Source organism: Vollenhovia emeryi, unplaced genomic scaffold, assembly GCF_000949405.1.
Source record: "Vollenhovia emeryi isolate VEMERY1.0 unplaced genomic scaffold, V.emery_V1.0 DF939255.1, whole genome shotgun sequence".
Taxonomy (NCBI): domain Eukaryota; kingdom Metazoa; phylum Arthropoda; class Insecta; order Hymenoptera; family Formicidae; genus Vollenhovia; species Vollenhovia emeryi.
The window spans coordinates 357415-369914 of NW_011967111.1; the positions used below are offsets into that span (position 1 = coordinate 357415).

At 45.5% G+C, this 12500-nt stretch overlaps 1 protein-coding gene across 1 annotated transcript; it reads left to right on the forward strand.

Moving 5' to 3' along the window:
* Positions 1-5146: 5146 nt before the first annotated feature.
* Positions 5147-9990, forward strand: LOC105559772. The gene has a single exon (XM_012008339.1). It carries the CDS (start codon positions 6839-6841, stop codon positions 8531-8533), a length of 1695 nt encoding a protein of 564 aa, XP_011863729.1. The 5' UTR covers positions 5147-6838; the 3' UTR covers positions 8534-9990.
* Positions 9991-12500: the final 2510 nt, after the last annotated feature.

Genomic DNA, 12500 nt, shown 5'->3' on the forward strand with positions numbered 1-12500 from the left:
CAAAAGTGAGAGGCAAATCTCCTGTTAGGCGCTGAACCAGTTGGACGCGCATGCAAATTGATCATTTGTCCTGTTACCTTTTTCGAGCGATTTTACGCGACGAGCGCCTCGCCTCTCCACCGCGAGATACCCGAGTCGCGAATGTACAATTCGCACGGTGCGTGCCAGTATGTGCGTGTGAAATGCAGCACGGATAAACAGGCTCCCCTTCTTCTGTAAAGGGATTCAGCGCCTCGAACCTGCTCGCTTCTCTCGATGGCAGTGACCTGTTATAGGGGTCTCACGGGCCCCAGGGCTTTTATGCTCGCGCGCACGCGATAGTTCCTGGTTAAATGCCAGGCGCTACACTGCGCGTTCTAAACCTAATATATCATGATCTTGTCTTGTCCTTTATTCGCATACATACCGCGAAAAAGTTACAAAATGTCCCGAGGCTTTTATTGTACGCAACGTAATTACCACGAGCATTATACGATGAATGCATTATCGATTGCTAAATGTAGAATCTTTTTTTTTGAGAGCCATTTTCTGAACATAAATCTACTCAATGAAAAGGGAAATATAAATTCATAAATAACAGTTGAATGTAACTTCATTTCTGAATAACTTTGCTGTACGTGCGTACAACGACTTGGCATTCGCGTCGACATCATCATTATGATAAATTAGTATGAGCTATGTTGACCTCGCGTCTATCCAAAGACGGGGAGTACGTGACGGAAAAGCGGACGCTACGTGTCGGAAGTGCTGTTGCTTCCGATGCGTTTGCGAGAAGGGATTTTTAAACTTTTCTCGCGTGACTGTATACATATGTGCGTTTGGCTATCATAACATTTATATCATTTTATTATGTTATATAACACTATTGATTCAAATTTACGGGTATCGACGAACATTACTTCTCTAAATAATTTTGATGATTATTATTATTCGTCTAATAACATATCTGAAATGTCCTAAAAATAGTAAAAATTTTACAATAGCTTACGATAATAATTTTACAGTAATTTATTTTCAAAAATTTTACAATAATTTGCATTTACACGATTTACAAATATATTGCATAAATCAAATAGACTTAAATTTGTATTAAACTTATGAGACACGGAATATTTGCAACGTTCAATTCAATTGCCACTTTAATCAGTAAAAGTGAACCGTCATGATTATCGTGGCAGCGATGCTCGAGCGGCGAATATCTCCAGCGTTTATGTCTCCCGTTATTCTACACAACCCGGCGACTTCGATGCCCGGTCACGCTATCGTCAAGTGGACAGCACGATCGCAATTGAGCGCACGAGATTGATAGACATAAGAATACTTGAAACACAACCGTTCATGGATGGAAAAGAAAGAACGGATCGTGGTCTATTATCATAGCGTTCCCCGCAATTGGCAACTAATCTTCTATGAAAGACAATACGATGTAGTTTCTCAATATGGGTTAGTTAGGTTTATAACATATATATAATATCTGACATATACATATCTATAAAGTATTATTCATTTTCTAAGGAAAGGATTGCGATTGATATCCTTCCTGTTCTTCTTTTCCTTCAAATAATATTAATTATAAATAGAGGTGTGACATTAGTAAAGAGTTGTTTTTACCTATTTGACATGTTCGCGAGAGATTGCTAGCCTTTACTGGGATACTTTGTACAATATGTTATTTATTAATACATATATAATAATATATTATAATATATGTATATACAAGTATACATATATAAATTTTTCCAAAATTTAAAAGATTTTTGTAGCAAATTGTATAATTGTTAATTACTAGCATTGAGATACTCTTTGAACTGTGACTTGCCGTTCACAACGCAGAAACGTCTTTTTCTTAACGTTTCACCAAACTTTCTCGTGGTCTAATCGCGCGCCAACGCCATCATTTACGCATCGTGGCAGTTTCAGGCACGCGGAAAACAATTACCCGTCGCATGTGAAAGAAAGTACCGCGCCTCGATAAAAATGGCAGAGCGACGACGGCGGCGCGCGGATATTCGTGCCGGGTCGACAAACTTGCGCATTTCACAGATTTTTACAAGTACGCGCAACAAGACCTCGACCATCGCCTCTATTTGCATGGAACTTTCGAATTGTCTACTTGACCGTCTGTTAGAAAGCCATTATAATCACTGATACAGAGGTATGCTTTCTCGTTATCAGATACAGAGTTATTTTAATTTTGAAGCATTCAAGAATGTTGTTACCTGCAACCTGGGGCTTATCTGTCTCAAGAATTTCTTTTAAGTTTCACGTATCATCGAACCTTTTCAACCCAGAAAACGTTACATATATTCCTTTGTATTACAGATATTGTGTTGTAGAAAATAACGGGAGCATGATGTGTCCGCCACATCTATTCAAATAACTAAATTTTTTTATTAAAAACGATCGTACAACCGTTGAAGCTAAATTTTCGAAAAATTGAAGAAAATCTTTATTTAAAAATGGAAAGTCTTTTTGCTTATAAAAGTCAAAGCGCGTTGACACTTGCAACACGCTACTGGATGGTTTTTGAATTTTATTAAATTTTATGTAGACATTTTTAATAATTAATTGCGGGTGAATTTTGTAATAACATTTCACCAGGAAGACAATAGATCGTTAGAATTATTCTGTTTTCATTTAAAATTATTAATCTGTATTATATTGTATACTAGATAGTAATATAATTGCAGAGAAAAAGGGTAGCAGCATCGATAACTGAACCAGTCACGAGTAAACGAAGAGGGGATTGGAGAGGATTCCTGGACAAGAGGTGATTGCACTGTACACGCGGCTTTTGGAGTCTTTGTAATTAATGTGACGACGACCCACTAACCCACTGGACGATCGATTTTTTTCGTTCAACAGTTCGAAACAAACGCTTTTTTAATATATCCGAGTTACTTGAGATTTTAGCGTCTATGAAATTGAAAAGTTTTTCGGCTCGCTAAGAATAGCTTTTAATGTATTATTATAAAAGAAAAACATCGCAATTTCAGCGACTCATGGGTCGCAGATTCTGAATTATGTTCACCAGTTGTCCTTCGAAATACAAGGCACATCGAAGGTCGACATTTACGAGTCTCGAGATAAATATTTGGGAGATTCTGTAGTAAAGAAATAGCTAATTTGCATATTTATCAGCCCCACTTCGGATTATCTCGAATATCTACCTATTTTCCAAGAAACACGGCGGATATTTAACGAACCCTCTCTGGTCTTCGTAATAAACTGCATCTCCGTCTAAGATATCGTTGCGATTATTGCAAAAATATGCACATCCATGCCGTGAAAAGTCGTGAAAAAAATAAAACGTGAATAGGCTTCTAAATAAATTATAAAACATACATTCGCGCTCTTCAAATCTCTCGAAAGTACAAAGAAATCTTCGACATGTGCTAAACGCCATACATTACAAGTTACAACATTGAATCATAACATTTTTCTTTGAATTAATTCAAGTTTTCGTGCAGCGAGATCTTCTGACCTCTCAAGAGTAAATTTCAAGGAACGCAAAGCGGGAGATCTTAATTGGATCTCAAGTTCGCATCCTTATCGTTATAAAATTGTGATACAGTTACACGCAACAGTACTCAGGTTAATTCGTACGTTTCATGTCGAACGGAAATGACTCCGCCGTATTCGTCTTGCTTCTAAATGTGTCAGCTGTGCGAAAGAATTCGAGGAGAATTCCCACTGAAAAAAAATGTCGACATTGGGCCACGGTCAGGGTCCCGGTCACGCGACCCTGATTCCGCGTCCCCGCGATTTCACGCTCGCGACACGAACCCGCTGCCGGATTTTCTCGTCTTCCTGTCGCGGTTAATTGCGTGGAAAATGCATCGACGGCATTTCATTTCTGTGCGGCGAAACCGAATGAGATATGCGGAAAATATGCCGTTCACATTCGAAACTTTCGAAGCCGAAATGCAAAAGCCCGATGGAAGGAGAATGATGTGTAGCGAGTAAAGCGATTAGAGAGAAATTTAATTCTTCCGTAACCCAAGATACACCGTTATGTAATACTTAACCGTAGAAATGTTTCACTGTAATTATTTTGCATGAACATAATTTTAATCCCCGCGCGTATTTAATTACAAAAGTCTTTTGTATATTAAACTGGATAGATGTAGAGAGATAATTGCAAGTTTCTTGACGGCTAAAACACAAGCTGCAAAATAGAATTCATTTAACACGCGAACTATCAAAGGAGGTTTAGAATCACCAAATGATTTGTTTCACATATGTTTTATAATTATTACTCATTTTTAAGGCATTTTAATTTCTGAAACTTTCCCTGACTCGTATTGAAATAAAACAGACGAATAATTTCAAAAATTTATTACCTCCCGTTTTCTTAGATTTCTACGTAGGTGTTAATCTGCGATAGTTCCGGTGTTAAAAAAACCTTGCACCTGCTATTCCTTTAGTACAGCAGATGTCTCAGTTTGCTTTGTTACGCAACAAATTTGTGATTTCACCTTCGTGACCACGTTCTGCTTCGTCGATATGAGGAACGACCTAGAGACCATGAGTCCCTACCCCTAGTCAAAAGACAATTGTTCACTTCCCAGGCTCCGGCGGTTTCTGTGTGAAAAACGTGCACCGGGGGGCTTTCCTTCGCGGTACCTACGCAATCTTTGACCTATAAAGGGCAACCTGCACATAGCGCGCTGCTTGGTGTACGACTTGGTGGACGATAAATAACGAAGATATGTGTGCCGTGAATAGTTATGTTACTCCCAGTTGAAAACACAATATTTGAAATACAAAACTGCTCGGCAAATTCGTATTATAAGCTGTATTTCCGCGTGAGCGTCCGTAGCTAATAAATTTGCATCGTCCGACGAGATAACATTGACGGCGCTGAAGAGTCAGCTCTCTCTCGCTCGCGACATCCTGGTGCGTACGAGATTCCTGCGTGCTGAAATGTCACATCTCGAGTCGAGGTACTAACTAGTATTAATAGCAAAACAGCGTGTTGCGTCACTCGCAGGAAAGGGGAAGCGGCATTAACGTCTCCGCATAAAATCGAGCCGTAGGAATGTCCATTTCCCTCGGCATAATTCCCGCCGTCCGGCGGCGCGGTTCGCCACCGAGGACCGCGAGGAGAGACAGCTAGAGGCGACAGGATCGGAGTCCAGGGAGTGACCGGACGATAAAAAGCGCAAAGGAGAAGAGTGGGAGAGCGTCTGGTAGTGAAGCGGAGTGGGACTCAGTCACGGAGTCTCACGCCTTCCACCGGTTCTCAGTCCGAAGACGAACGTTCTGGTAGCTGGTGGTTCGCCGCTCCGCTCCGCTCCGAGACCGTCTCGCGCGCGTGTGTGCGTGTGCAGCGTGCTTGGTGCGTGCGTGTGTGTGCGGCCGTAGAGAACGGCACGAGAGCGGCTCCTCCGCGGCTTCGGCGTGTTGATCTTGAGGAGCCTCCGTGACCATCTCCGCGTCGCACCTTTCTCGAACCACCCGACCGTCCCTCGCTCGCGAAGGGTCGATCGCTCCGTAGCACCGAGTCGGCGATCGAACGAGAGCAGCATCCGCCATTTTCGCAATCTCCGCGCGTGAGGCCCAATGAGGCCCACCGGTGCCGCTGGTACGGTAATCCGCGGGGCCGACGCCTGCGGCCGCGCCTCTGGATTCCAGAGTACACCAGCACACGGTCCGCAGGGATAGTCGTTAAAATTCTCGCCGCCCGGGTTTCCATCGCCGAGCCGTCCTCCTCACCTGTCGTTCTACGAGGGTATCCACACAGCAACCGCGAGTGCACGGTGTACTAAGAGTGTGCGTACGTACATGTGACAGCAGGTACACGTGGAGGTGCGTTAGTGAGGGACAACAACGACGACGGCTACGCCACTGCGCTGCATACCAGCGAGGGCCCCCGGGTCTGATCGCGGAGAAGGGGATAGAGAAGCCTAGAGAGAACTGAAAGGAAGCGACGAAGACGGAGCACGGGAAGGGGCCGCGATAGCGGGAAGAGGCACGAAGGGAAAGAAAGCGGCGGAGAGAAACGGAGACGGCGAAGGAAAAAGGAGAAGGAGAGAGAGGGGGGCGGGAGAGACAGACCGAAAGACAGAGGGCAAAGCGGGGCCCGATACGGCGGAGGGGGATCCGCAAGAAGGCGGCCATAATGGCCTGACGCGATCTCGAGCGAGCGGCTACAGCTGCTGCGAAATATCCGCGCTGGAGTTCCTCTCGCCGTTGCCGCCGCGTAACGTATTTTGCAACGCCGCGCCGCGACGACGTGTACGCGCCGCGCCGTGCCATGTACACGCGCCGCTCGTCCGCCCGTCTTTGGAAAGCAGCGACTGCGTAATCGACCGCGGAGTAGTGCTACCGGGCGGAGCCTCGTCAGCGTAATCGCTCAATGAGATCCTGAGTCACATCCGCGGGCTCTCCACGTTGCGCATGGGAAACGATCCGCCGGCTAACAATCAATGATTCCACGAGACCCTCGAGTGCCGCTCGGGAAGATCAACGCTCGCGGGGACCTGCCGGTATCACGCATCGAAATCTCCGAACGGTTTCTTCGCTTAGAACAGTTCTGGATCACTCCTTGAGTGTCATTTCATACATGAAATGTATGCGACCGACACGCGTAACATAATAATCGTTTTTTTTTCAACTTGAGAGAGTAACCAGCTAATAAGATTATCTGTAAGTCGGGTGTAAATGAATGTCCCTTTACTTCCTACAACTGGATTGCTAAAGACAGTTCTCCGATTCTTAACGATTGTTGAAATATCCCGACCACGCTTGCAATTCCCAAATTGCAAATTACAGCCAATTGAGGTCGATCGAATCCCTCTGTTCAATAAGTTAGTCAAGCCGAATTAGAAGAAAAATGAGGGGAGCTAATCAGGACACGGCGACGCCGTATTGTCGCTGCCGAGTACTCTACCTGGGTAGTTCAGTACCGCACGCGAGCAAGGAGGGTCTCCTGGGCGTGCAGGAACCCTTGAGGGAACTCTACCCCGAGCAGGGTGCGCTGGGTGCGCGCGGTATAGACTCCTGGCTGAGCGTTTGGAGCAACGGCCTGCTCTTGGAGAACGTCGACGAGCATCGCAAAAAGATCACGCGGTTCTTCCCCATCGAGGCGCTCCACTATTGCGCCGCGGTCAGACACGTCAAAGGTGGAAACGGCGATATGTCGAGCACGCGCTTCCTACCGTTGGACTCGCCGTTCGCGCGGACGCCCAACGCGAATCACCCACCCCTGTTCGCCGCCGTGCTGCGAAGAACGACCGGCATCAAGGTTCTCGAGTGTCACGCGTTCATTTGCAAACGGGACATGGCGGCCAACGCCCTGGTGAGGTGTTGCTTCCACGCTTATGCCGACAGCAGCTACGCGAAAGGTCTGGAGCCGGCGTCGGCGACGACGAACGGGGTCACAACGGGTCATCAGTCGAACAACAGTCTCTATCACACTCTGGGCGGCTCGAGTACTACCCTGGACAGCCCCCAACCGACCCGCATGGATACGGCATCGACGGATGACCTCAGTCTGTACAATGGCGACGAGAATCATAAGGTCTGGGCCAGGGGTCGCGATGAAGTCGATGGACTTTATCAGGAACAGGGCACCCTGCGAAGCACGAAGGGATCCAGACCGCGCCAGTTGGTCGCCCCACCGCCGCCACCACCGCCGCCACCCCCTCCCGCCCAGCCGTTGCTGCTGGACGAATCCTCTTCCGCGCGACGGAAAGCTAATAAGAAGCTCAAGAAAATGAAGACTCGTTCGTTGCATGAGGACGCCTTACAACAGCAGCAGCAGCAGCAGCAACAGCTTCTACATCATCAGCTGCACCAAGGCATATATGCCAACGGCCACGGACATCACACCCTGGGTCACCCCATCAGGCAACAACACTATCACCCTCACCCGCTACCACCCAGTAGCCGATCCGTCGCCGGTACTTTGGCTAGACCGGCGCCGGTGCTGTTGGTACCAGCTGCGACCTTGCCACGGAAAAGTCATCATCATCCACGTTTAAGGCCGATTCCGGCAGCGACACCGATAGTACCGGTCTACGCTCCTTTGCCAGTGGTACCGCCAACCGCGGCATCGGCGGCGGCAATCTATCCGGCGTACGGTACCGCCGGAAACAGAGGCAGACGACACCCGGAGGCGGATAACTCCACCTTGAGCACGTCCAGGAGATTAGCCGCCTCTCACGCGGATCTCACCGCGCCGGAAACAGTCGCTCGGCAGGCGGACAGCCCGGAAAACGAGTCCCGCTTTGGTACTGGCATATATCGGCGGAAAGGTCATCTGAACGAGAGAGCCTTTTCTTACAGCATCCGGGCGGAGCATCGTAGCAGGAGCCACGGCAGCCTGGCCTCCTTGGGCTTCAGCGCGCAGAACGGTAACGCGCTGCCGAAGGAGGAGAAGAAGGATCGCGAGATTGCTCAACTGGTTGCCGGATTGAGCCTCAACGATGGATCAGAACGGACACAGGTCCCGAATTCGAGGGGAGGATATCATCATCACCAACAGCAGCAGCAGATTCAACCGCTGCCTAGGCCGAGACCCCGTTAAAATCGCTTCTTGAAACTGGTCTCTTGCAGTGTCATGCTGTCTGAAGCTTTCTAGGTGATCCAGAACGACTTCTGGATATTTTTTATAAAGGAAAATACTTTAAAGAGCGAAGCATTTTTAGTTAAATTGTTATATTCATCTTCTCTGTATCAGATATGTTGGTCATACAGTCAACTACTAATGATTTGCTAATGTCCCTCGCTAGATTAGAATGCTAACAGGTAAATATAGCATATTCGAGCGTTAATCTGGTCGTCATTAACGATAAAGTTAAAATGGACAATTAATGTCTATCGTTCGATCGTAAAAAAAGGAACATTCTTCGTGGAATCCTTTCTTCTTTTATTAGTGATGTTACCACTGGACGATTGTTCAAAATGAATCTTGCTTTTTCCGGTCGATCGCGTTGATGCAATAGCGACTTTGTCTGGGTTAACAAACATCTTCTTGCAGCTTGCTTCACCAAGCGTGACATCGGCGCTACAGTTACGAGCGATTTCATGTTCCGTCGTCATGTCACGTGGAAAAAGACTGCATGGCGAAACGTTGCAATTCCGACTCCGTAGCAAGTTTTGCCTAACGGTATTATACGGCAGCAGGCATATTTTAAATTACCTTTCTTAATTAATTCGATAATGATGTTAATTTATATTCATTTTGAAGACACGAGACTTATAACTTTCCGTTGAGCATCATCTATAAAATTTCTCCTAAGAGCATCTCATTCGATCAATGTAAAAACGGAGAATCAGCGAAACGTCGTAGATTACGCAATGACATAACGTCTCGAGAAATGCAACGACTTTTCTGTCGCAGAACAAACTAATTAGGCAGTAATTATTGTTGGTTTAATTAATATTCATTTTAAAGGCACAAGACACATATTTTTGCGTTGAGCATCTATAAAATTTCTCCTAAGAGCATCTCATTCGATCAATGTAAAAACGGAGAATCAGCGAAACATAGATTACGCAATGACATAACGTCTCGAGAAACGCAACGACTTTTCTGTCGCAGAACAAACTAATTAGGCAGTAATTATTGTTGGTTTAATTAATATTCATTTTAAAAGCACAAGACACATATTTTTGCGTTGAGCATCTATAAAATTTCTCCTAAGAGCATCTCATTCGATCAATGTAAAAACGGAGAATCAGCGAGACATAGATTACGCAATGACATAACGTCTCGAGAAACGCAACGACCTTTCTGTCGCAGAACAAACTAATTAGGCAGTAATTATTGTTGGCTTAGGAAGAGGACAGTTCTGCCGTCTGAAGCTCGTTAGACGAAGGCGTAGAACACAGAGGAAACAGAGACCGCTATATGTATTTTCTCTGTGAAAATAAGTCGAAAGATTCGCGGATAGATTAACAAGGATTTCATTGTCGCCCGCATTAAAGGTTATTTCCTCGGATACTTGGGCACGTATAACTTAAATATCAAAAGTTCAATCTTTTAATATCGTATTTTCGTATAATTAAACCTCATGTTTTATATAGTGCTTTAACGAGATGTAATCAGCAACTAATTTACTGCACGTCTAACATCTGCGCGATTTATGTGACTCGTGGAAAAAGAAGCAAGATGATGTGTTACATAAGGAACAGATAAAAAAAGTCTGGTCAGATGCCTCGGTATTTGCATTCGCGAGAAAAATATGCGAGTCGCGTACATTACGTCGACCGAGAAAAGTGTCCTTGGTTATGACATTTTGCGGCCACGCGCTTGTTGAAGCTTCATCGTTAGCACCGATGTCGCAAGCGAGATTTAAATGCAAAAGGAATCGCGATCTGGTTCGACGTTGAGGCGAGTGTTTTTTTTTTCAATGCGTTCGAAAGTTCTCCCAGAGTCACGCACAAACGTATACATCTATCACCGTGTTATCGAGAAAAAGTTTAATTTTTATTACCACCGAGAAAAAGATCAGCCGCGACGTTTCTGTCGAAGAAAACCATGTTGCGAGAATGTATTTTAAGGACAAGAGGATGATTATACACCGCATGTCATAAAAGATATTAATTCTCTGAGAGATGATGATAATGATACGAGTGTCATCACCGATTAAAAATACCTAACGCACCGAGATGCTTTTGTGTAGACGTCAATGCTAGTAATGATTGCCGCGAAGAGCTTAATTGCTCAGTCGCTATAATTAACTTTCGCCTTGTTTCATTGTGACGCGGTTACGTAAACCGTCGAATCTCGACGTGTCGCCTGCGAAACCTCGCCCAAATTTTCTCAGTCGCAGTTACAGTCCCTCCGACAGTTTCACGTGTCGCTCGAGGTAGAAACGAACGGCGAGCTGCGCGAAGCTCCTGAATGATTCATACACGTAATTAATATTCGGTGATTAGTGGACCAGGAACTACGTAAGAACAATTATTCGTCATTGCGTAACTGGGACGTAGCATTCAAATGCCGCACAGAGGTGCGTTTCTCTTTCGATCGGCACGTCATCGAGCGCGTCGATTATAGGCAATAAAAAATGCCTCGCCTTTCGCCACGAATTTCTCCGAGCGGCATAATGATAGGTGTTACGCAGAAAAATACCGACGGAGGATGTGCGGACAGAAAAAAATAATTCGTAGCCTCCTCCAAATGAATCTCGAAAAATTCTATCCAAAGTGCTGGACGTTACATATATCCCCATAATATTCATGAGATTTCGCAGCGCGCATAGATTAACTGAAATAAACATAATCTCATGCGTTACATAATCGCCAACGTTTTTTGTTGTTCCAATTTGATACTCGAGTGGGGAAATAATATGCAAAGCGATTCAATGTATAAACTCGGAGCGGCAACGCGTTTATAGAAGGCGACATCGCCGCTTAATCGACGCCTGTCTTCGAGCAGAAAGTCGCGGCGACATCACGTAGGCATCGTTAATGCGTCAGCGCGTAACTTGTTCGCGGCGGAAGTATTATGCAAATCGGGAAACAGGTAGATCCTTTTTCTCCGGAACGATCCTTCTCCAAGATCTTACCGGTGAAAGAGAGCCGCGAGTCATATGCGTCAATATGCGTGAGGAAATACCGCCGGATTATATTCTCTCTCCGGTCGATTGTAAGAGAGAAAAATGAGGAGAAGACATTTAGGTGCAATTGTAATGGAAGAAAAAAATAAATTCCACGCCACTGATCATTATCGCCCGCGCATATCGGTCGTGCATACGACGGACGCGTACTTTATTAGTCACCGACTATCGTTGCCACGTTGTTTTCACGTCAAGGCTTCAACGCGGCCGTATAATTCCCTCTTTTCTTTTCTTTTCTACTGCGCTCTTCCCAGGCGCTCGATCGAAATTTCGCGACACCTGATAAAATAAAACTGCACGTAGATCGTTATATTGCTGCAGCTATTGTAGTGTTGCTGAGGTAGAAAGCGAGTGTAAAATATTTATGAGCCGAGACAAAAGTGCGTGTACAGGCATATATACGAATACGGTGGTATAACTACATGTACGTGTGTATTTATCGAATAAGCCAGTCAAAGTTAATTAAACGAGCATGCCATTAAGTCGCGCGGGAACGTCGGAGAGTGTCCCGATTCTAATCGACGCGCGTAATTAGAGACCTAACGAGGACATTCTCGCTCGCGATTGGAGATATTTTGCGAAGCGCGAGATCCATTTTTCCGATACGTTGCGTTTCAGCAAAACTGTCTGAAACTGTGATAGAGACCCAGACTGTTTTACTGAAACGCTTTAAAGAACGGGAGACGAATCTCGATGCCGAGCATCCACGGTTGCTCGGACACGAGACGCGTTATTTCACTTACGGTGCATTACATGTACTATGCACGCGAAACCTTTCCGTCGCCGGCCAACATTCCGTTCTCCCGTGTAATTTTCAGGGTTAACCGCCAGCCGTCGTACGCGATACTCTAGTTTCAGGATTGCAACAAACCACCGGTGGAATGCAAATTACCTTGATTGGTAGCTTAAGTGGAGCGCGTTCTTTCT

What these genes read in the sequence shown, in the direction of transcription:
- LOC105559772 (XM_012008339.1), top strand. Translation starts at nt 6,839, where the DNA reads ATGAGGGGAGCTAATCAGGACACGGCGACGCCGTATTGTCGCTGCCGA.